Genomic DNA, 22,652 nt, shown 5'->3' with positions numbered 1-22,652 from the left:
CATATAAAAATTTCCTGCTTTTCTTGCCTTTCTTTTCTCTTAAATGATGATTTTCAAAAATTTTATAAGGTTTATAATTATTTATTCCTTAAAATACTATTACTTGCTGTTTCATGGGCTGGAGTTACCAAATCAAAAATTTTTATATGCAGGAATTTCGAGCTCTATGGGCTCATGTATGCTCAAAAGAAAAAATGTAGCTCAAAAAATAATGGGTGTTTTTTAAATTTCTATGTACTTACACTTTTCTCATTGACATTAAACGATTAATTCTGTCAATTCCGAAGTGTTCTTAGTTCTGAAATTTCGGACTTTTGATGGGCTAATTTCGGTAAAAATTTTGGGCTCGAAAAATAACCGTTTTTTTATTTTTAAAATGATGGGGTGTAGCTTTACCGTAGAGCTAGACCCCGCACTGAGTTTCAAGGGCTGGGGCTATCGAATCCAAAATGTTTACATGCAGGAATTTCAGGCTTTTTATGGACTCCCAAATGGCCAAAAAAATTACCTCAAAAAATAATGGGTATTTTTTAATTTTTAAGTTTCCTACGTACAGGCAATTTTCCCATTGACATTAAATGGTTAATTCTATAGATTCCGAAATGTTTTAGTAGTAAAATGTTAGTAATAGCGGAAAAATGGGGAGGTGTAGGTTTATCGTGAAGGTAAACCCTTCATAGAATTTCTGGGATTGGGGCTATGGAATCCTAAATTTTTACATTGCATCGATTATTTTTGAAACCCAAAATTTTTACATTTGGACCAAAATTAGGCCATAAAGCAGCTCGAAATTTTAATACTAAAAACACTTCGAAATCGATAGAATTAATCGTTTAATGTCAATGAGAAAAAACTACCTCTACATAGAAAATTTTAAATTTAAAAAAATATCTTTTATTTTTTGAGTTACACGGCAAAGTACTTTAAAAATAAAAAATAAAGCACGAGCCCAAAATTTTTATTTTTCATAAATCTTTTGATACTCCTGACAACTCTTAACTTTAAAATATATAATTTTATTATAATAACTATTAAATTATTACTGATTAGAATTGTTCGCAATATGTTTGTGACAATTAATTGTTTTTATTATTAATGAACCATATTTATTAAGATTAATGAAAATTTATTCTTTTAATTTAAACTTTATACAAAACTACTTATATTTGGTGTCTTCTTTCCCTCTCTAGAACTCCATAAATTTTATAAAATTTGTGATTATTGTTTTAAAATATACCTTTTATTTTCTCAAAAATTTTTGAAACTACTGATAACTTCTTCAAAATTTTTTAAACTTCTGATTACTTTTAACTTTAAAATAGTTTAGTTTTATAATAACCATAATTGTTATAACACTAACAAAAATCTCTCTTTTTATTTAACGTTGATATAAAAAAGCTTGCTATTCTTACCTTCTTTATCATATCATTTCTAATTATTATTTTAAAACATATGGTATTTCGTTAGCTATATCCACAATATTTTTGATACTTCTGACAACTCTAATTTTAAAATATTATTGTTTTATGAAAATCCCAAAATTATTATTGGTTATATTTAATTGAGTTGTTAAATATTACTTGATTGAGCAGTTAATTATTTTTATATCTAATGAGACATATTAATTAATACTAAAAAAACTTCTCCCCATTTTTATTCATATAAAAAATTCTTCCACTTTTTCCCTCTAAAATGAACTTCATCAATTTATAACATTTCTAACATATTGTTGCGCAAAAACAACTAGTTATATATATTATACAAGGTGACTCTTACAAATATAATTTTCTGTCTATTAACCATTTTCGAGGTATTGCCCAGACAAAACGTAGTCGATATCTGTCATAAATGTAAGATATACTTAAGAAACATATTATTTGAAATTAATCCAATATCGTGTAAGATTACTTTCTTATTAAATTCATATTTATACATGGGACCCATAACTAATTTTTATATTATAGATTACAGATTAAATATATTACGATTTAACTAGGCTTGATTTATAAAAACGTTAGTAATAATTTCTATTTTAAATATCTCCTTTATGAACAAAGATTTAAACTTACTGTTTTAATTTATTTTAATATTCCATTATTTCGATTTCTTAAGAAGAAGCTTGCTAGGCAATTATTAATTTTCTGACAAGCACCGACGAGTCATGTACCACATAATTTAAAGTCATAATAAGAGTAAATATTGTGATGAAAATAAAAATTCAATTGTTCGAAAGTTTATATAGTTTATTAATATTATTTATTTTTAGTTTTTTATAAATATTCGTATCAAATATTGTTAAATATGTTATTTTTAGACACCTCGGCAAAATGTCGCCACCAGTTAAACCTTAATACATGTATTAAGAATATACATTTTCATTTTAGTTGATCCAGCAAATCTTGAGTCGTGAGTGGGAGTTTCACGCTCACATAAACAATTATGAGCGTTTTCAACCACCTGTTCGTCGGGCCCGCAATCTCCATAAACATACCGAAGGATAAATATTTACTACGTCCGAGTCATTCATCAATTGGGAATTCCGGCGATAACGAGTGAATTATCAAAACGGAACGTCCACGGCTCGAGTATTTGTTTACATTGTTATCTAGATGCAAGTGACGGAGAGACCGCGAGGCAACGTCCTTCAGCCGGCCCTGCACCAACGTCATGTGACCAAGCAAGTCGCGACCTTCTAGAGCTGTGTACACTACACTCCTGTCTACCTCGTACCTGTCACTCGTTTTTCCACAGCACCAAAGAGCGAACCGAAAAGAGAGAGAGGCGCACTGCCATTGGCCAAATGGGTGAATGACTGTTACTCGTATGCGCTTACCTTGGGCCCAAAAATCACTCACCACCTTCTCTTTACCGGGACGAAAATATATAGAAAACGATAACAAATGTTCCAATAAGAACGACACGGTGCTTTTTCTTGTAAATTACTTACCGTTGCCGATTCGATTTACTTAAAGCTGGGAAGTGTGCATTTCAAGTTCAGCTGCACCAAACCATTAGGACCTCGTCGGTTATTAATTTTCACTTTCACAAATCTGTTTATGCAAGGCGCACCTCAGATCAGAGTTTATTGACACCGTGTCCAGGTAGCAGCAACAAAATTTTTACACACTTATTGTTAATTACACCACACAAGAGTTTCTTCTAAATGTCAACGATTTTCAATGCGTCTACGTGGACGTGGGTCAACAAAAACCATGAGACTCACTCACAAAATTATCGAATTAGTATTCTACTTATGCCAAATGAAAAAACCAACTTAAAAATGGACAGATCACAATCGTCTGTAAAAACAATGGAAATTAAAAATACTACCGTAGCGACATCTGACGACCTCCTCGGCCATTTCACCCGCCAACTTTCAAATAAGACCACACGAAACAATCACCGACACTCTGTTGTAGCTCCATAAACATCCAATTAGAATCAACTTTACTACATCTATTTTCGTATATGATTACCGTAGCTCATTGGATTACGAAGCGTTACGGCATCCATTGTTAAATGGACTAAATTTTTTAAAATGTCCTTGATTTTCCCCATTCTGAGTCTGTGATTAATTTTATCATGTGGTTTGCAATCTGACAAATGACAAGTAACTACTTATTTCTCAAAACATTAAATTATTATCTTTTGGTGTGTTATCTTGTATAAAGTTTACATGACTTTGTGTGCAAATTATTAAACCGACAGACGAAATACGTGCAATAATTAATAATCAATCCAGAACAATTAACAACAATTATAATATGTGTTGACAAACTAATTAAACATCAAGAACATGAGATCCACCAAGAATACACTGTTAAAAGTGGTGATTTTAGGAGACGGAGGTGTGGGCAAAAGCTGTTTGATGAACAGATTTGTGTCCAACCAATTTGATGAACATTCATTCCACACAATTGGTGTGGAGTTTTTAAATAAAGACATTGAAATTAATGGTGATACATATACTCTACAGGTATGATTTGTTGCATTTGAAATTCCACATTTGAACTGTTGTTTTTAGATATGGGATACTGCAGGTCAGGAAAGGTTCAAAACATTGAGAACCCCATTCTACAGAGGTAGTGATATTTGCATGTTAACTTATTCAATAGATGATAAAATGAGCTTTAAGAATCTACAAATGTGGAAAAATGAATTTTTGTACTATGCAGATGTTAAAGAAAATACACAATTTCCCTTCATTGTAATTGGCAACAAGGTAGGTTTAACATAGTGTGCTATGGAAATTGGTTTCTGTCATTTATTGTCATTTTAAAAGACAATTACAAGTGTTATTACATTACAAATTAAACATGAATTCTTCTGATAAAAAGTTTGTTAAAATTATGCAAATGATCCAAATGAACAAACATACAGATGAGAATATCCAGTTTTATATAAATGCAATGGAAACTATTAATTCATACAAGGAGGAATTAAAGGTTATGAATTGTAGTCTCACCACTCAAAGAATGGATATCACCAATATGACTATTCAGATAAAGGAGATGATGGAACATATTCGGGTGTTTTCTGAAGCAAGTAATGTGGACACAAATGAGAAATAGCACGATGAAACTATTTCTAAACTTCATTTTATTTTATTTTTGAAAATTGAAATTTGTATTGATACTTGGATTATTATGTATTAAAAATTTAAAAAATAAATTAATTATTACATATTACATATATTTTTCATCATAGTTATTAAATTAAATTAGTTAAGAGTTATCAAGTATTCAAAAAATACATTATAAAACTGAAATATTACATATTATATAAATAATCTCATGTATTTATTTGATTGATTTATATTTAATATTATAATTATGATACACATGAATGTTTCACAATAAAAGAATTTTGAAAATTAATTATTAGTTAACATTATTTAGTAATTATCATCACTAGACTTTTAATAAAGTATAATTATAACACAATTTTCAGTCGGATGTAACATCTGACAGAGAAGTATCACAATTGGAAATGGAGACGTGGTGCAACGAAAACGGAATAACATCATGTATAGAAACCTCAGCGAAAAACGCCAGCAATGTCCAAGAAGCTTTTAAGCTGGCCGTTGAACATTGGTTGCGTCTGGAAACGAGGGCAGATAAAAATGAACCAGCTTTTAACGACACCGTGGATTTGACAAAAAAGCAGGGCGAGAATCGGTCATCCTGTTGCATAGGAAACACGGATGAATAAACGGTTAGGTAATAGGTATTTCAGTTTTATCACGGGTAAACTATGGATTTTAGGTGAATTGATTTCTTGCTTTTTATTGTGATGAGTCATGCATACAAGTATGAACTTGGTGCTCATGTAAACAGTTTGTATATTTTGTCATCATAATAAGATTTTTAAATTAATTATAAATACATATCCACATATGTTTAGTTTATTACAAAATATATTTTTTGTAATTATCATGTACAGAAATAATAACATGCTTTGTCATGATTGCAAATTATATATTACATGATATTACTCATTATAAATAGTATTAGAGAAATTATTTCATTTTATGATGACAAAATTCACTATTTAGTATTATTATTGTAAAATACTTTTTTTTAAATTAATTTAAATATTGTACTTAATTGTTACTGAATATCCAATTTAACTAAAGTTAAATAAATAAATTAATATGTATTTATAGTGTTTCCAATTTGGAATTTATTATTAAAATTTCAGTATATTTAGCTAAATTTGAGTTACATCAATCAATATAATTATTATAAAATGTGATAATAAACATTTCAAGCAAATTAATTCAAGTTAATTTTGCATTTAGAATATTTCTGTGATTTTCTAGTTTTAAGTGTTGCAGTTTTATGTTTAAACTTTAGTTAATTTATTTAAAATGAATGATAGTTTTGAGTATTATTTGTTAATATAATTTATTAGGATAGTCATATAAATCATAATAAAGTATTCACCTCATATCACTCCTTGTTTGAATAGAGCTAACAATAAGTAGTGTTTATTATACAGTGTAATTATTATTTGTATTTTATGTAGATATGTGTAATTATATTGCACTAAATGATAGATCAAAATTGAGGGAGCACTTAGTATTGAATTTAGATTGAGGAGAATGTACTTTCAGACAATGTTAATCATTATGTAATATTTTCTATTTAATGTTTGATCTATCTTTTTATATTCAGTATTATATGTTGCTATACCTGTTAAATACTCTTCATATTGTGAACGATTTGCAATCCCATTTTATCGCAAAGTACATTCTTCGTATCTCAGGATAAACACCAAATTTTACACTTTGAAGCCTGTTGCTTAATACATTGCTAAGAAAATATTCAATATTTTCTTTATAACAATGTTCAGCTTTTGTGTACATAGTCAATAGCAATGTGGATAGCTTTTGTACTGCAATAAATGTTACATTTTAATAGAAGTTGTGTTTGGTTTAATTCAAATTATCCAAAAGACAATTTTACTCTTTAATTATTGTCAATAAAATTATTGGTGGGATGTAAAAAAATTTAAAATATAAAAACAACCAAATATTTATTTCACAACTTTATTGTGAAACAATTTATATAAGATGTGGTGGGATGAAATTACAAAGAATTATGAGAACTATTTGTAACGTAAATTTTGATAAAACTCAAAATATATTTTTTTATTGTCAAAGACACTCCCTCATTCATTTGAATGTCAAAATTATCACAAAACACAATATAATAATAATTATATAAAGTTAGGTTTAATTATTGAATTAAAATAATAAGTGGGTTGAGTACAGTTTTTCCTTCCCTGTGTGCTTTCAGAAAATGAATATAAAAAATCTAATTAAAATACTGTACACTTTATACATAATTTGGGTCTAAAATCTAAGATGGGGTTTAAATTGCATTATGTGTTTATCTAACTTCTCCCAGAAAACCATTAGAGCCGCCCGATCTAAGTGCCGTTTTGTGCGGGACAACTGGATTACTGTTACAGCCCATTTTTCCACATTTGGATCAATACGCATCTCATCATACTTTATATGGAAGGCAGCAACTGAAACAAATTAGTTTTTAGTTCTGCACTATTATGATAATTTAATAATACCTACTTTTATCAAAAATTTCAACTGGTGTTTCCCAAGGATATCCTTTAAATTGCCATGCTGGTCCCATAACGAAAACTGCCACCACTCTATCCCAGTCACTTGGGCTTAGTTTAGCAGGATTGTCCACAACTCTGTATGGTACAGTTTGCCCATTTCTCTGCCTCTGAATCAGTACTTCATTGTCTCTCTTGCTGCCTTGCATTTTTTTATCCTCTTGTGTCACAAATCTGAGATCTTGAAGAATATCTTTGACGTTGTACATTGAAATTAGAGAGTTAGTGCCCGCCGGGATAATGATAATAGGTGTGCGGGACACGCGTTTCTGTAAGCCACCAGGTGGAGGTCTGGCAGCACTCACAGGCAATGGCGGTTGCATTGGAGCAGGTTGTGGCCTAACCTTTGCTGAACCTTCTGTTACTGATTTGAGGGTCATACCATGATATGTTCCCATAGTATCAATCTTGAATCCTTCCGTCTCTGCAAGTTACAAAAATTAATGTTAATTTTAAATTATTTGTTTCTATTATGGAAAAAATACCTTCTTTTTGTCTATTAAATCTTTCCTGATCATATCTGTTATATACTGATGGTTGAGCTGATCTTACAGGTGTTTCTCGTGGGGTTACAATAGCAGGCTGTTGAGGCGGTCTTTGTCTACCTTCCTCTCTGGCTTTAATACTATGCAACATTGCTAATATATTTTTGGCAAATGTTTTGCCACTGGATTGCAGTATAGTTGTTCTGGTCCTCCATTGTCTTTCCCTGCTAATAATATCTTTCGTAATGTCAACATCCAAATCCAAGATGGCTCTTATATCATATTCCTGTCCAATATCATCATTGCCTTTAATGGTTGTTCTTTTTTTAGCTAGACGCTTAGCCTTAATTGCAGCAATTTTTTCAACAGACATAGCTTCAGATAAAGACTTGATGTTGTCCACTGTAACTGATGCCTCTTTTGGAGCATCCAGTCTTGCAGTGAACTTTTCTCGGACTTTCTGTACATGTGTGTCCTCAAACCGAGGTTTCTTTGCAATGCTTTCAGGTCCATCATAATCTGCAGATCTTTTAACCTAAAATATTATATAAATAATTGGTTACTTACAATATATATTAGTGAAGTTTACTTGTGTAGGTAATGCCAATGGGGCACTTTTATCAATAGCAGTACAAGTTGCTGAATCTCCATTTAAATATGCTAAAAGTTCTTTTCTGTCAGGTCTTCTTACAACTGGAATATTTTCTTTGGCTGCTTGTCTTACATACACGGGATGAGTCAAGGAAACATTTTTTAGGATGAACAATAAACACTCCAATGTGTAATACTCTTTCGGTTTTCCGTCAGTTCCAGCTCTGGAAAGTTGATTTAGGTTAATGTGTGACAGATGGATTCAGATTGGAAAACTTACTTCCATACCAGATAGTTCGTTTTCACATTCTTGGGCCACGAAAATTCACCAAATATAATTTGTCCATCGCGTTCTATTATTTCCTTTTTATTAACATTATATTGACGCAACAAACTAAGAGGATCCGCCATTTTTGTTTACAGAAAATGCGAGAACCACACTATACAGAACACCTTCACTACGCGCTGTTTGAAATAGTACGTTTGAACTAATTGAATGTTAGATCTACGCTGTTTTAAAATTGATATCACTGACTGTGAACTAATAATGAAGATTATTATACAGGGTTGCGCAAAAGTAACGTCACATAGCTTATACTCAAAATTTGTAAAATTATGTAATATATGTATTGTGACCATTTATATCAATATATCAATATTTTTGAAACCCTTTATGAGGCGCAGCAACCCTTTTGTTTTTTAAATGTTATTATGCATCATGCGACACATTTTGGAAAAATATATTCAGCTTACTTTTAAAAGAATTCAAAAAATCTTTAGACGTACATAGATTAATTGTTATTAACAAATTATCTTTTTTTACTACCACCTTGTTTTTTCTGACAAAGCTACATTTTTCTTCAATGATAGTTTAAACAAAAGCAATTGTCGATATTATTCTGACAGTAATTCTCATTGGATGGAAAAGATTCATATCCATTATCTGTAAAAACCTAAAACACCGGATGGAATTGTTAGTTATCAAATAATAATTAAAGCTAGAACTAGAAAATAATTAGACTCTTTTTCATTGACAGAAATTTAAGATCTCTAGGCTGTCTAAGATTAATATGAGAGAATATTCTGCCCCATATCAGAGAATTATTTCAAAATGATCTTAATATGACATTTCTTGACCGATGGATAGGCAGAAGAGGATCCGTAGAGGTCGATCGATTCCCACTTGATTATTTCATTTGCCAATTCGAGACCACGGTTTATTAATGTTAAGGGGTTCAAGAGGCTAAATTTCTTCTTTTCAGATAAAGTCGATAGACACAAATTATCTGTTATATAATAGAAATTATCACCTTATTACATTACATGTTCTCAACCCTGTATATATGACTGCGAAATTATGAAACCCTTTGAATGTATAGAGATACTCAGAAGTATGTCAGCATTCGCCAAGTACGGCGAATATTGACATTAACCATGGATATTGAAAAGAAATATTTTTATAAATAAATATATTTAAATTTTCATCAATCATCTTCCTCTTTAAAATCCAAATCTTCAACGGCGTTGAACATTTCATTATACCAATTATTTAAGTTGGTTCTATCTAGGAAATTTTTTTTCTTGATATTAATGGGAATTGTGGAAATAAGTTTTTGTATCACAAAGTATACCAAAATTAATATATGCTAAAATTAAAAATGTTTTATATATATACCCACATATGTCCAGAAGTCTTAAATATTGGAATATTTTTTTTTTATTATTGATATTTATCTTTAATAATTTTTTATATAGAGAATACTATATTTATTTGTAGTGATCTATCAATTAAACTTAATAAATTATTAAAGAAATAAACATTTTCAATAAAATTAAATTTCAGTGTTTCCTCATGTGGCATACTTGTATGACGTCAATTTGACATGCTGGGCATGCATGTTTTTAGAATATTACAGGCATGTTAATTGACGATTATGTCGGAGGAATTTCAAGGGCCACAATAAAGTGATTATTCCCTCTTCTTCAATAAAATTTTGTACTGCTGCTGTTCGATGCTGAGGTGCGTTGCCATTCATAAAAACAAATTCCTCTCTCACAACACCTCGGAATAGACGCACCATAAGATTTAAAACGTACACAGCATTAGTATCGTCCTTGTTCCCTTTATAATATCACGCAAACCATAATTCTCCCATCATCAAATGGTACACGCGGTTGAGTCGTTCCTGACGAGCTTGCTGTTCCCCTCTCAAATTAATAATTATTCCTGGTAAGACTGTGATCTACTATTTTTGAGCTCATTACAATCTTAGCATGTGTTGACAGATTAGTTTGGGTAGGCACACGTCAGGATCCTTCAAGCCTAGCTACCACTGTTATCTCCCGAACATGTTCTGCAGTTGTACGCCGATTTATAATATCACTTTTGGGGCAATCCCTCACGTCACTTGTCTATTTTAATTTTTAATTAACTTTCGATATAGTTCTTTGAGTAACGCCGATAATATTTGCCATATCATTTTACAAAGTCATGTTGTTATAAACCATTATATTATCACAACGAAATGTGAACAAAATTATGTAAAATCAAACAATTGAAATATCATTTTCACTTAAAAGATGTTAAAAATAAATATCAATAATAATTATCTACAAGCGTATATACTGATTGGAAAGCTTTCGATCCTACTGAATTTTGAGAGAGGCATCATGAATGACGGAGACAGTAAAAAATTCCCACTACGAAGTAAATTTGCAGACTTTTACTGTCTCTGTCCTACATGATGCCTCTCTCAAAATTCAGTCGAATCAAACGGTTTTCGATTGGTATATAATTACTTACTAGTGATCCAGCCATCATTACAGTATGAAAAAACTGTAGTATAAAGTTGCGCTTATTTCTTTTGTATCTATTAATATGATACGGTCCAAAAAAATGCCCTCTGTATATACATTTATTGGGTAAACTAGAATTGTGAATGCCAAATACAGAGTAAGGTTCGAATTCTAGAATATATTTATTTTTTAGATTGTTTCTAATAAATCAATTAATTTTAAATATACCTGAATAGACCCTCTTAAAGTATCCCCTTTTATGTAATAACCAGTCATAGTGTGAACCCACATATGTAATCACGTAAAACTTAAATAAAAAATTGTCAGTTCTTTTTTTTCAGTAGTGTAATTACACTTACATTAATTATGCTGGCACACATTGTCAAAGTGTCGAGTATGTTAATCCAATCTCCAATGCCATCATATTTTTTGATGATACAGGGTCTCCGTGATAAATGTACAAGTCCGTTGGCTTCCCAGCGTAAACTCAAAATGTTTTGAAACAATAAGCACAACGGGGCTAGAGGAAAAGCATATACAAATCCTATCATCATTCCATATTGAATACCTTAAAATCTTTCTTGTACTCAGCGGTTTAACAATTAAGTACTTACATTTTTTTGAAATATCCATGTTAAAATAATTATCAGTGATTCTTTTGAAATGATACTCTTCCTCGTACAATGGCATGTCTTCCCGATCCAGTTGTTCCCGGTTGCATTTTCTCCAATATTGTTGAACTTTTCTGAATTACATAAAATTACGTGATGATGAACAAATATTTGCTGATTTTTAACTTACGGCCACATCATTAAAGATATATTTCCCGCAAGTATTTTGACAGTAAGAAAAGTCCATAACATATCAAACAAAGGATATAAACAAGGCACATTCCCACATCCGGAATATTTTAATAATTCAAATCCACTATCATATGGGACATTGAAATTGATATTCTAAAACTCTATTTATAATTTTATTCGTTAATTTTTCTTCGTTTTTAAAATTACTTTCAGAAAAGCTACGTTGAACAGAGGTGCATAATTGTTAAAAAGATCTAAAGCGAAAATCAAGTAAATGATCAATTTTTCATATATTTCCCGAGTTTTTGGGAATATAATATTTACTATTTTCAGACAAATGCGTTTAAGATAGATTGAAATGAGGACAGTAAACCCCGCTTGAATGAACGAAGACATTTTTATATATACATGTGCGAGCAGTGATTTTAGTCCTAGTTTGGCAATTTCCACTTCTGAATAAGCAACAAATATTTGTTTTGCCAAACAGAAACATGTTATAAAAACCAGCTACAATGTATCTTTAAAATTAAATGATATAACATATGAATTTGAGACGTTATTACTACTACTGTGCACAATAGGAATCCTATTATGTAACGACTATACTTTTCTCTAGATGGTATCTCTTGTATTATCTTATTATATTTTAAATGTCGTTCTTCTAATTTTGATTTATAAGCCAATCTATAAAATATTATTTCGTTAATGTTCACTAACGATAAATATTAAATATTAACCGTATGGTCTTTTCTTCCTCTTGTTGTTTTTCTAATAAATTCCATCTATATTTTAGTTTAATCTCTTTTCTTTTCCACAAACTTGTAAACAACATACCTAAAAAAGTTTATATTATTTCCATTAGAAAAAAGTAACAACTTACCCCATATTGAAACGGATACCGAATACAGCCAAAACTGTGTCCCTTCCAAAATGTGTACTACCTTAGATTTGTTACAATATTTCTTGAGTGGTTTCTGTTCACAACCATAATTTTCAATACACAAGCCACAAACTAATTCCTCAGACTTACACATAAAATCTCTGAAATAAAATATTAAAAAAATTACAGTATAATAAATTTATTTTAAAATTAGAATTATACATTTTTATTAATTAAAATGGGCCCATTTTTACTTTTGATGAAATTTATCCTCATAGTTATGTCTAGACGTAAATTGATTTCAGTGAGAGGGTTATAGCAATTGGAAGGCGGCAATTTGGAATCAGTCAGATCGAATAGGGTCCTTGCAAATGACCAATCAGCTAGAAAACGCTACAGGAGCTCGTATAGCACCAATTACGGTAAAAAGACGCTGTGTAAATATAGGTTTTTGATAATGCTCGACAGTATCGTTCAGAAATTGTGTTTGAATGGCTTGAATCGGTTTGAGATCTTCTTCCTATGGACCTAAATCCAATCGAACATATATGGAATATGCTAAAATGTCGGCTTTCGAAACATCAAACCTGTCCTAATATTCCAAATAAGTGAAGAAATGATTCTAAGAAGAATTGAATATCTGTATATATTGCATGCGGAGGAGATATCAAACAGTCATCTATGTCCATGAAGGACAAATACTAACTTTTATGTATGTATAATTGTCATCACAAATAAATATTGCAGATTTATGTAAACTTGTGTATTTTTATTTATACTTTCACGAGAATTTATTTTAACTTTGAAGAACTTACAGCTCAGGCGATCCATACTCAACTACTTCTATAATTCTAATTACAACCAAAATTACACCTATGATGGCAATAGGTAGAAGCATTCGGTTAAAAAAATCTAACCAGGCAAAGTAAAACGCAACTTCTGCACCAAAATATTTATGTATAAGATCGAGGGGTTGTTCCTTGAACACCATATGATAATTTCCCCAGTATTTGGCTAATAGCTGAAATAAAATTATTTTAAAATTTTTGGACAGTTTAAAAGTTGGTCACTGACAGTTCTTTCATTTACTATATCGTCATTATTCCAATAATCAGTTTGTATGGTCCCATCGTGAAGTGCATAGTAATCTTGTATTACACCTAGTTTTTTTAATTTTTCAATACTTTGCATTCCATATCTTTTCCCATAATACGCACTATGTAAAAGATATTCAATAATTTTTATTTTGGTTGACGATAATTGAGCATGCCTAAAGAGAATTTTAATAGTTAAAAATCTAATTTCTGTAATTAATTCTTACCGCACATTTTTGAAAACATTTCTGCTTCGCAGAGGAGTCTTGAATGCTTTGAACCGATTCGGATTGGGATCGCAATAATCGAAATCTTCCAAAAATTCGGGTTTCACTTCAAGTGCATCAGCAAAGTACTCGGTAATTTCGTCGTTTATGTGAATTTTTATAAACATCAGGGGCATTGTCTAAAATTGATCATTTTTAAAATAATCTAATCTAAATAGGCACAAAATATTACAATTCCGCTTTCTTGTTCAAACTCCATTCCTAATTCTACTAAATTGTTGATGTAATTCTCAACCTCGTCTGTGTATTTATAAACAGAATCCATGGACAAAACCAGGACATAATGCACACGCCTTTCTCCATCGTTAAAATAAGCGGCACCTCCCAACATTGCTTTACGTACATGTTCAAAAATAACTATTTCTCGTCTTCTTATTCTGTCTTCTAACGTTTCGTCAAGACTCTTTATTATATCTTGGGAAGACATATTTTTATAGAAACATGAAATATAAAAGTTTAATTTTTTATGTCAACTATCGACAGTGTTATTAATCAAAGTCAGAAATTTATAGACATAAAAATAAATTATTAATAGACCTCATTACGTACATATTATTTTATTTTACATTCAAAATTATTATCATTCATCATTTTAAACTTCTTTTCATTTTGTACTGCCAAATTTTGAAATCGTTAGAACCAAAGACTATACACACTTAAAGGATTAAAAGTGTGCTACCACAAAAAGTTTGAGAAGCACTGAAATACATACATGTATAAGTTAATCAAAAATAATTTTTAAAAAGAGTGCATATTATTTGTAACTGCTTTATGTTTCTTGAGCATAGATAAAATAAGGAGATTAATATCATTTTAAGGTATCCATTCTGTGACTCTTGCCAATCTTGCTTCTAAAAGCCTTTAGTAACATTCAAACTTAAATGACGTTGTACAAAATAATGATTTTGATACAATAGACATTTAATAGACCAGTAGACTACAATAAATCGAAATAAAATGTAAATGTGAATAGTTTATGCATATTTATATATATTTTTTTATAAAACAAAGCATTTTTATATAACAACTTCATAGTACAGGATAAATATATATTTGCAACAAAAAAAGTAAATTTAAGTTACTGATATGGATTTTTATAAAACATTATTGTTTGGTATTGGGAACTATACTCCATTCAAAATAGGCAAATATGTGATAAGCACGTGATCATTATAATAAATGATACCAATTATAATGTTAATTTTATTTAAATTATTGGAACATTTTTTAATATTTTCCTAAAAAATATTATTTGGATATCTTTAATTGTTAATACGGTCATATGCACACGACTATTGTTTACTTCAATCCATACCTTATGTAATATTTTTAGAAATTTGGAATGTGTCTGTTTGGCAGGACGTAAATTATACATAATTATTTTTTTTATAAAAATTTTTGTCAATTTTTTATAACAATAAAAATATAGGACTGTTCGTGGAAGAAAACAATTGTTATTATTGTTCATTTATTGATATAACATCGTTATCTTTATTTAAAAAAGGCACGTCTTATTCAATTAAGGAGAAGGAAATTCAACAGAACAAATAATCTACAGATCGTATCTAAATTTATGTAATTTGTAGTGATTCTTCATCTTTAAAATCCAGTTCTTCCACGGCGTTGAACATATCATTATACCAATTATTCAAATTGGTTCTATCTATGAAAATTTTTTTCTTAATATTAAGAGGTATAGGGGCTATAAGTTTTCGAATTGCATAATATAAAAAAAGTAGCACATGCTAGAATTAAACATGAATGTTTAACGTGTATAAATAGGGAATTTCGTAATTTAATCTTACTACCGATACAGCCATTATTAGAATATGATATACTTGTAACGCATAGTTCATGCTATTTTTTTTGTATCTGTTGATAGCGTACGGTCCAAGATATTGCCCCCTATGCAAACATACGTTGGGTAAACTAGAATTATAAGTACCAAAAACTGCATGAGGTTCAAATACTAAAACGATTACATTTTCAGATCGTCTATGAATATCAATTAATTGTAAATATACTTGAATAGAGACTCTTAATTTTCCCATATTGTAATTTCAATAAATCGTAGTACGAACCCACATATGCAATTATGTAAACCTTAAATAAAATATCGTTAGAAAAAATATCGTTTAAAAATATAATTTCACTTACATTTATTATACCACCGCACAATGTCAGGGTGTCGAGTATTTTAGTCCATTGCCCAATGCCATCATATTTTTTACTGATACAGGGTCTCCGTGATAAATGAATAAGTCTGTTGGCTTCCGAGCGCAAAGTCACCACGTTATGGAATAAAACGCATAACGGTGATAGAGGAAAAGCGTACACAAATCCTATCATTATTCCATATTGAATGCCTGAAAATATTTCTTGTACATAATATTTGGCGGTTCTAAATTATTTACATCTCTTTGCAATATTAATCTTGAATTCATAATTTGTGACTCTGTTTAAGTGATATTCTTCCTCGTACGATGGCATTTCTTCCGGATCCAATTGTTCCTGAGTATATTTTCTCCAACAGTTTTGGATTTTTCTAAATTAGTTAAATTATAAAAATAAACAATAATTTGTGTAAGTTTAACTTACGGTTTCAGTATTAAATATATTCTCTCAATAAATGTTTTTACAATAAGTAAAGTCCATAACAAATCAAACAAGGTATAAATGCAAGGCATAATTCCGCAACCAGTGTATTTTAATAGTCCATAGCCATTATCATATGGAACATTGAATTGAAAATTCTAAAACTCTATTTATAGTTGGGTTTGTTATACCTAAATTTTCAAAATTACCCTTATACCAGCTACGTAGAACAATGGTACATAATTGTTTAAAAGATCTAAAGTGAAAATCAGGTAAACTATTAATTTTTCATACATATCTTGCGTTTTTGGGAATATGATATCTACTATTTTAACACAGGTAGATTTAAGATACTTTGAAACAAACATTGTGAAAATCGTTTGAATTAATGGAGAAATAGCCGTAAGTGAAAATTGTACTCCCAGTCTGTCAATTTTCGGTTGCGAAAAAATAAACAATAAATGTTTTCCTACACAAAAAATAATCATAAAACCCACCTAAAATGTTATTGAGATATATTTGATTTACAATGGCAATTTAAAAGAACTTTACGATTACTATGATTAGTATAAGTCCTATTGAATAACGAACATATTTTTCTCTTAACGGTATTTTTTGCAGGCGTCGCTTTGCTGTTGCCAATTTATAAGCCAATCTAAAAAAAATCCTTCATATAAAGTTTATTAATGATAAAATAATAACCTTATAATAGCCTTTTCCTGTACAATCTGCTTTCCTAATAAATTCCATCTATATCTTAATCTATATTCTTTTCTTTTCCACAAACTTGTAAAAATCATACCTGTAGGAGTTATCTTAATATATACATATATAGGATTTTTTAAAATTTAGTACTCACCCCAAAGTGTTACTGATGTTGAATATACCCAAAATTGTCCACCCTCCAAAAGTTTCACAATCTTGGCAGGTCTGCAAAAACTTTTTAGTGGCTTTTGTTCACAACCATGGTGTTCAATACATAACCCACAAGTATAATAATTAGACTCACATACGAAACCTCTGAAATATTGTGTTTATTTTACAAACAATAAAATGTAATGATATAAATTGTTCAAATAGTGTATTATTCTATATACTAATTTCTCTGTCATAAACTTACATATCATGTGCGTTTTGAACAAACACGTCTACAAATGAGAATATAAATAAAATAACACCTATGATGGCAATAGGCAAAAGCATGTGGTTATAGAAATCTAGCCACGCAAAGTAAAATGCTACGTCTGGTCCAAAATATTTATGTATTAAATCAAGAGGTGGTTGTTTAAACGTGACGTGATAATTTCCCCAGTATTTAGCTAATAGCTGAAATTAAATTTATAAATATATCCACATAAAATCACGAAGAATCTGTAAGGTTACTGACTGTTCTTTCGTTGATGATGTCGTCATTATGCCAATGTTCAATTTGTATGGCTCCATCATGAAGAGCATAATAATCCTGTACTATACCCATTTTTTTTAATTTTTCAACACCGTGCATATCACGTTTTTTCCCATAATACGCAACGTGCAAGAGGTGTTCAATAATTTTTATCTTTGTTAATGATAGTTGACTATTACTAAAAGTATTCTTAATAATTAAAAATCACTTTAGTCTAGAGAATTATAATTCTTACCGCACATTTTTGAAGACATTGCGTCTCTTTAGAGGAGTTTTAAATATTTCCCACCGATAGGGATTTGGGTCGCGGTAATCAAAGTCTTCCAAAAATTCGGGTTTCACTTCAAAAGCGTCGGCAAAGTGGTCGGTTATTTCGTCGTTTATGTGAATTTTAATAAACATCACTGGCATTGTCTGAAAATCATGTTTTGTTTAATCTAATTTAAAAAGTCTGAAAAGAAATAAGGTATTACTATGCCACCCTCTTGTTCGAATTCCAGACCTAACTTTATTAAGTTGTTAATGTACTCTTCAACCACGTCCTTATGGTTATAAAGGGAATCCATTGGCAATACTAAGGCGTAATGCACACGCCTTTCACCATCGTTAAAATAAGTGGCACCTCCCAACCTTCCTTTGCGCAAGTGTTCAAGAAGAAGAGTTTCTCGTCTCTTCATTCGTTCCTCCAACGATTCTATAGTATCGTCTTGGTTTTCGGAAGCCATATTTTTAGTGAAAAGTGCAATGTAGAAGAAACACTTTAAACAATTTCTTGTCAATTATTGACAGAAAACATTTAACAATTAATGCTAAAATTTATTGACATCAAAAAATAAAATATTAGTATACAGGGTTGAGCAAATGCAATGCAACAATTCAATAACTTTTAAACAGCTAATATTGTCGGTCTCAAAATTTGTAAGATTGTATAACAGATAATTTGAAAAATTATATTTTATTTTTTTGAAGAAGATATTCGAACTGGGTTCACTTCTGCCTGGAAATGTCTTGATGAAAGTAGATGCTGAGAAAATCATTATGAGATAATTCTCTTATGTGGGGCACAATAACCTGAAGTAATAGTCTGGAACTGTTGAAATTGTTTGAATTAGTTGAAATATTTATTCACAGAATTAGATACTTCTGTCAAAATCTTTTGTAAAAAGTTCTTACTGATTATAAATATTACAGAAAAAATAATATCTGCTGTTTAGAACGTTTGAATATCTCGTTTATACTAGCAAGTTCCAGTGCAGAAGTTTTAGGAGTTTTTTGAAGGGCAAGAAATATATCCAGTAATTTTGATTCCTAAATTGTAGCTAAAGGGATGATCTTTTACACTCTCTGTTCTAAATAATGGTGATCGTCAGAATGAACCTCACTGAACAAGTAACAAACATCAGTATAATCATAACCATATTACCATAACTAATTATCATTATTCTCTATTCTTTCTTGTCCATTTAGAATGTTGTTAATTATACAAAAATAAAAATAAAATATTAGGTTTAAATGTTATGCAACCATCAATTCATCTTCCCAAGGAGAGGTCACATATGCAATAATCTGTCTAATGCTGCATAAATCTGCAATAAAGCTATATTTCGCATACAATCAAACGATGACGCGATGAATTTATTCCACTTATAATGTCCATATCTGTATAAATCCTTTTAAATTTTTCAAATATCAATTGATTGTGTGTAAAGTGAGAAACGTCCTTAAGCTGTACGTAGATATAACCCTTAAGAAAACAAATATAGGTAAATGCGCATGTGTCATAATACGCATGTCAAACAGTTTTGAATTTGAACGGTTTTTTAGTATCAAAGTAACGACGTTAGTGTTTACGTTAATCATTTAATTTTATTCTGTGATAACAATAATTGTGTATAAAACAGCATGAATCCATCATCGTCCTCGATGTCATCCAATAATGTGAAAGTCAATTCAAAAAGGAGAAATCCCCCAGCCGTTAAGCAAACGTTAACCAGTTACAAACGAATGTTAAAAGCGAATCCATTATTGGCGTATCAAATCGAAGGTAAACCTCTCCCTACAACTGTAAAAGATGTCAAATTTAATGCTCCCATTGACAAGCCACCGCACATTCTTGAACATGACAAAAAAAGAGATAATGTGAATATGGATGAAACTGCATCTATCAGAAGCAGATATCCTAATTACTTGAAATCTTCAAACAGGACCATTAATGAACGTTCACAACACCAAAAACCAACTTTAATAAGAAAGCATAAGTCAGTTCTAGATATAAAACGACAACCATTGCATTGTAAAAATGTACCACTGAGAAAGTCTGTATCGGCAGAAAATTTAACTGAACAAAAATGTACAGATTTGAATAATACAAGTACTCTGATGAATTATCCACATCAGCAGTCAGATAAGCGTTGCAAGACTCCTAACAAAACAGAAATTTCCACTGGCATACATTTTAAAACACCTTCGGCATACAAAAGAAGAAGCATTAGTTTTAAAACACCGTCATCAGCATGTTCTATAATCTCTCATAGAACATCGACACCAAAACTTCCAACCCATGCAGAACTACAAAGGAGATTAAATGATTGGCTAGTTAAGAGAGGTAAATGTCCAAGCAGTTACACAAATTTAAAGGCTTTTAGTTCTTGGGGAATACAGGAAACTGATGAAGAAAATAAAGGAAATGTTGAAGGTGAAGGAATCCCAGAAAATGGAAGCTATGAAGACTTAAGAATTCCTCAAAGAGAAAAGGAAGATATTAAAGAAAATATAAATGTTGCAAGAGATGCTTTGAGTGATCTTCTTACTTTAATTACAGAGGTTTGAAAAGTTTTAATACTTATTTTTATGTTAGTAATAATATACTTTGTATTTAGGGGTATAATTTGGATCAATGTGAAAATTGGTTGAGTGTAATTAGGGAGAAATACCAACATTTGGAGAGGGAACCACAGTTCTGGGAATGTAGGGCTGCTATTGAACAAAACAGGGGAAATATTGGCCAAGCAGTTGAATGTTTACAGACAGCTATTACTAATGGAGCAGAGGTTAATACATGTTTTATATTTTAATTTAAATTTTAATTTAATTTTTCATATACTGAATTAGTGACACTAAATTCTTAAAATTATACTATCAAATTTAATTAACTGTTATCATATTTAACAATTTGTATATAGGTAACATCAGTGGACCAGTCACTTGATAATCTCCTTGAGAAATTTTGTATGTTAAATATAAGTACAGATTTGCCACAAGAAAAACCAGACAGATCAAAAATGAAACGTGATGCCATAAAAGTATTTAAATCTACTATTATACAATTTGCGATTCATCAGAGAAATCAAAAGAAGTAAGTAATGATTAAGGATTTAAAAAATAATTAATAATCCATTGGGATTTTTCTTTAGGACTGACAATAAAAACGACCCAACAAATTTGATTGCAACTCCTGTAAGAAGAAGTTCTAGGCTATCAATGTCCAAATCCAATTACGCAACGTCTTCAGGAATTCAACTTTGTACATCGCTAAAAGAGTTAGATGAAAACGTTCGTCAAAATTTAGATTTTAAACCAAATAATGCTCTTATTTAAAGCATGTTTGGGAGTAATAACTTACTTTGTATATCAAAATTTCAGTAGCATGTGCCTGTATAATTTTAATTTATTATTGTAATATTTTATATATATTTTCTTAATAAATAATAAACGGTTAACTTTTATTTATTATTTAAACAAGACCGTTAGGACTTGTGGTACTTCTTGTACAAGATATTTGTTACTTTTTTCCATATTCATGAAGAAATTGCACCAATTTATTATCGAATTATTTGTTGTCTAAGTTAACTCTGTTGACGAATATCTTCTTCGTAGAAGGCGGGATTGTCTGTAACCAGCAATATTACTTGCCTTTCACATAAACCCTTCAACATTCATATTTGGTATGTTAAATTCTATTATTGCCCCAGAAAATTAAATCCAGAGTTTTAATACTGATTTTTATGTTAGTAATAGGTATTTTTTTATTTAAGAGTATAATCTGGATCAATGTGAAAAGTGGTGGAGTTTATATAAATGGAGAGGAATCATTTTAAAAATTTCATAAAACACACGGCTAGGTGGAATTTCATGATCTTACATTTATTTTGATCTTACATTTATTTTGTAGGAAGGAATATCACAACAGCCAAATGGCCGTCACGTCTGGCTTTGCAATGGTCCATTCTATCGACTCAATTTTCAGCACTTCCGTCTGCGGCTCTATTTCGAACTTCGCCAAGCCTTGTTGGAACTAGAGGTTACCCACATCCAATCCAACAATTTGCTTCCAAAAATAGTTATGTTTTATTTACTTTTAATTTAATCTTTAGTGGATCAGCCACTTGATAAACTTAAAAAATTTTGTATGTTTGCCACAATAAAAGCCGACGGATCAAAATTTGATTGCTATGATATAAAATATTTAAGTCTAGTATTATATTTATCTATATTGTAATTCATCAAAGAAATAAAAAATAAGTAGTAACTTAAAAACTGATGATAAGTTTTTTCTTTAAGAATGAGAACTAAATTG

At 30.2% G+C, this 22,652-nt stretch overlaps 6 protein-coding genes across 6 annotated transcripts in view; 2 read left to right on the top strand and 4 right to left on the bottom strand.

Moving 5' to 3' along the window:
- Positions 1 to 3,306, bottom strand: part of LOC109602247 (nuclear hormone receptor FTZ-F1 beta) — a 32,999-nt gene extending 29,693 nt beyond the window's left edge. Inside the window, exon 1 of the mRNA XM_020018574.2 lies at positions 2,948 to 3,306. The gene's annotated coding sequence lies outside the window, so the exon portion shown is untranslated. The remainder of the gene's footprint in view (positions 1 to 2,947) is intronic.
- A 295-nt stretch (positions 3,307 to 3,601) lies between these two features.
- LOC109602244 (ras-related protein Rab-9A) lies at positions 3,602 to 6,424 on the top strand. Its single transcript, XM_020018573.2, has 3 exons — positions 3,602 to 3,976; positions 4,025 to 4,222; positions 4,951 to 6,424. Exons 1-3 carry the CDS (start codon positions 3,797 to 3,799, stop codon positions 5,209 to 5,211), a joined length of 639 nt encoding a protein of 212 aa, XP_019874132.1. The 5' UTR covers positions 3,602 to 3,796; the 3' UTR covers positions 5,212 to 6,424.
- A 110-nt stretch (positions 6,425 to 6,534) lies between these two features.
- LOC109602240 (parafibromin) lies at positions 6,535 to 8,669 on the bottom strand. The gene is made up of 5 exons (XM_020018566.2): positions 8,497 to 8,669; positions 8,215 to 8,440; positions 7,626 to 8,160; positions 7,091 to 7,564; positions 6,535 to 7,035 (listed from the first exon to the last, which is right to left on the bottom strand). The coding sequence occupies exons 1-5, from the start codon at positions 8,625 to 8,627 to the stop codon at positions 6,857 to 6,859; spliced, it is 1,545 nt and encodes a 514-aa protein (XP_019874125.2). The 5' UTR covers positions 8,628 to 8,669; the 3' UTR covers positions 6,535 to 6,856.
- A 1,031-nt stretch (positions 8,670 to 9,700) lies between these two features.
- Positions 9,701 to 14,453, bottom strand: LOC109602239 (anoctamin-5-like). The gene is made up of 14 exons (XM_020018565.2): positions 14,249 to 14,453; positions 14,017 to 14,195; positions 13,770 to 13,965; positions 13,511 to 13,716; positions 12,696 to 12,856; positions 12,553 to 12,649; positions 12,379 to 12,499; positions 12,023 to 12,322; positions 11,814 to 11,968; positions 11,627 to 11,757; positions 11,372 to 11,580; positions 11,241 to 11,319; positions 11,020 to 11,183; positions 9,701 to 9,862 (listed from the first exon to the last, which is right to left on the bottom strand). Exons 1-14 carry the CDS (start codon positions 14,405 to 14,407, stop codon positions 9,701 to 9,703), a joined length of 2,319 nt encoding a protein of 772 aa, XP_019874124.2. The 5' UTR covers positions 14,408 to 14,453.
- Positions 14,454 to 15,571: 1,118 nt separating this feature from the next.
- LOC109602238 (anoctamin-1) lies at positions 15,572 to 18,670 on the bottom strand. The gene is made up of 14 exons (XM_049964619.1): positions 18,550 to 18,670; positions 18,312 to 18,490; positions 18,059 to 18,254; positions 17,792 to 17,997; positions 17,531 to 17,691; positions 17,374 to 17,473; positions 17,224 to 17,326; positions 16,881 to 17,168; positions 16,675 to 16,829; positions 16,491 to 16,621; positions 16,234 to 16,442; positions 16,101 to 16,179; positions 15,882 to 16,045; positions 15,572 to 15,821 (listed from the first exon to the last, which is right to left on the bottom strand). Exons 1-14 carry the CDS (start codon positions 18,640 to 18,642, stop codon positions 15,648 to 15,650), a joined length of 2,238 nt encoding a protein of 745 aa, XP_049820576.1. The 5' UTR covers positions 18,643 to 18,670; the 3' UTR covers positions 15,572 to 15,647.
- A 1,217-nt stretch (positions 18,671 to 19,887) lies between these two features.
- Positions 19,888 to 21,801, top strand: LOC109602243 (uncharacterized). Its single transcript, XM_020018571.2, has 4 exons — positions 19,888 to 20,899; positions 20,956 to 21,126; positions 21,259 to 21,431; positions 21,490 to 21,801. The coding sequence occupies exons 1-4, from the start codon at positions 19,979 to 19,981 to the stop codon at positions 21,671 to 21,673; spliced, it is 1,449 nt and encodes a 482-aa protein (XP_019874130.2). The 5' UTR covers positions 19,888 to 19,978; the 3' UTR covers positions 21,674 to 21,801.
- Positions 21,802 to 22,652: the final 851 nt, after the last annotated feature.

The sequence above is a fragment of the Aethina tumida genome, chromosome 3, assembly GCF_024364675.1.
Source record: "Aethina tumida isolate Nest 87 chromosome 3, icAetTumi1.1, whole genome shotgun sequence".
In the NCBI taxonomy this organism is placed as follows: domain Eukaryota; kingdom Metazoa; phylum Arthropoda; class Insecta; order Coleoptera; family Nitidulidae; genus Aethina; species Aethina tumida.
Note: the sequence above shows the minus strand (reverse complement) of the source record. Positions and strands in the feature narration are given on the sequence as shown.

Excerpts from the sequence above, each read along its gene's own strand:
- LOC109602243 (XM_020018571.2), top strand. The coding sequence starts at position 19,979 with ATGAATCCATCATCGTCCTCGATGTCATCCAATAATGTGAAAGTCAAT. Across the intron at positions 20,900-20,955 it reads TTCTTACTTTAATTACAGAG|GGGTATAATTTGGATCAATG; the intron begins GTTTGAAAAGTT and ends CTTTGTATTTAG. Across the intron at positions 21,127-21,258 it reads CTATTACTAATGGAGCAGAG|GTAACATCAGTGGACCAGTC; the intron begins GTTAATACATGT and ends ATTTGTATATAG.
- LOC109602239 (XM_020018565.2), bottom strand. The coding sequence starts at position 14,407 with ATGTTGGGAGGTGCCGCTTATTTTAACGATGGAGAAAGGCGTGTGCAT. Across the intron at positions 13,717-13,769 it reads ATATAGTAAATGAAAGAACT|CTATTAGCCAAATACTGGGG; the intron begins GTCAGTGACCAA and ends ATTTTATTTCAG. Across the intron at positions 12,323-12,378 it reads TCCTATTGTGCACAGTAGTA|CTGGTTTTTATAACATGTTT; the intron begins GTAATAACGTCT and ends GATACATTGTAG.
- LOC109602240 (XM_020018566.2), bottom strand. The coding sequence starts at position 8,627 with ATGGCGGATCCTCTTAGTTTGTTGCGTCAATATAATGTTAATAAAAAG. Across the intron at positions 8,441-8,496 it reads ACGAACTATCTGGTATGGAA|AGCTGGAACTGACGGAAAAC; the intron begins GTAAGTTTTCCA and ends TCAACTTTCCAG. Across the intron at positions 8,161-8,214 it reads CATTGGCATTACCTACACAA|GTTAAAAGATCTGCAGATTA; the intron begins GTAAACTTCACT and ends ATAATATTTTAG.
- LOC109602238 (XM_049964619.1), bottom strand. The coding sequence starts at position 18,642 with ATGGATTCCCTTTATAACCATAAGGACGTGGTTGAAGAGTACATTAAC. Across the intron at positions 18,255-18,311 it reads AATGTCTTCAAAAATGTGCG|TAATAGTCAACTATCATTAA; the intron begins GTAAGAATTATA and ends GAATACTTTTAG. Across the intron at positions 16,443-16,490 it reads GATTAATATTGCAAAGAGAT|GCATTCAATATGGAATAATG; the intron begins GTAAATAATTTA and ends AAATATTTTCAG.
- LOC109602244 (XM_020018573.2), top strand. The coding sequence starts at position 3,797 with ATGAGATCCACCAAGAATACACTGTTAAAAGTGGTGATTTTAGGAGAC. Across the intron at positions 3,977-4,024 it reads GTGATACATATACTCTACAG|ATATGGGATACTGCAGGTCA; the intron begins GTATGATTTGTT and ends TGTTGTTTTTAG. Across the intron at positions 4,223-4,950 it reads TCATTGTAATTGGCAACAAG|TCGGATGTAACATCTGACAG; the intron begins GTAGGTTTAACA and ends CACAATTTTCAG.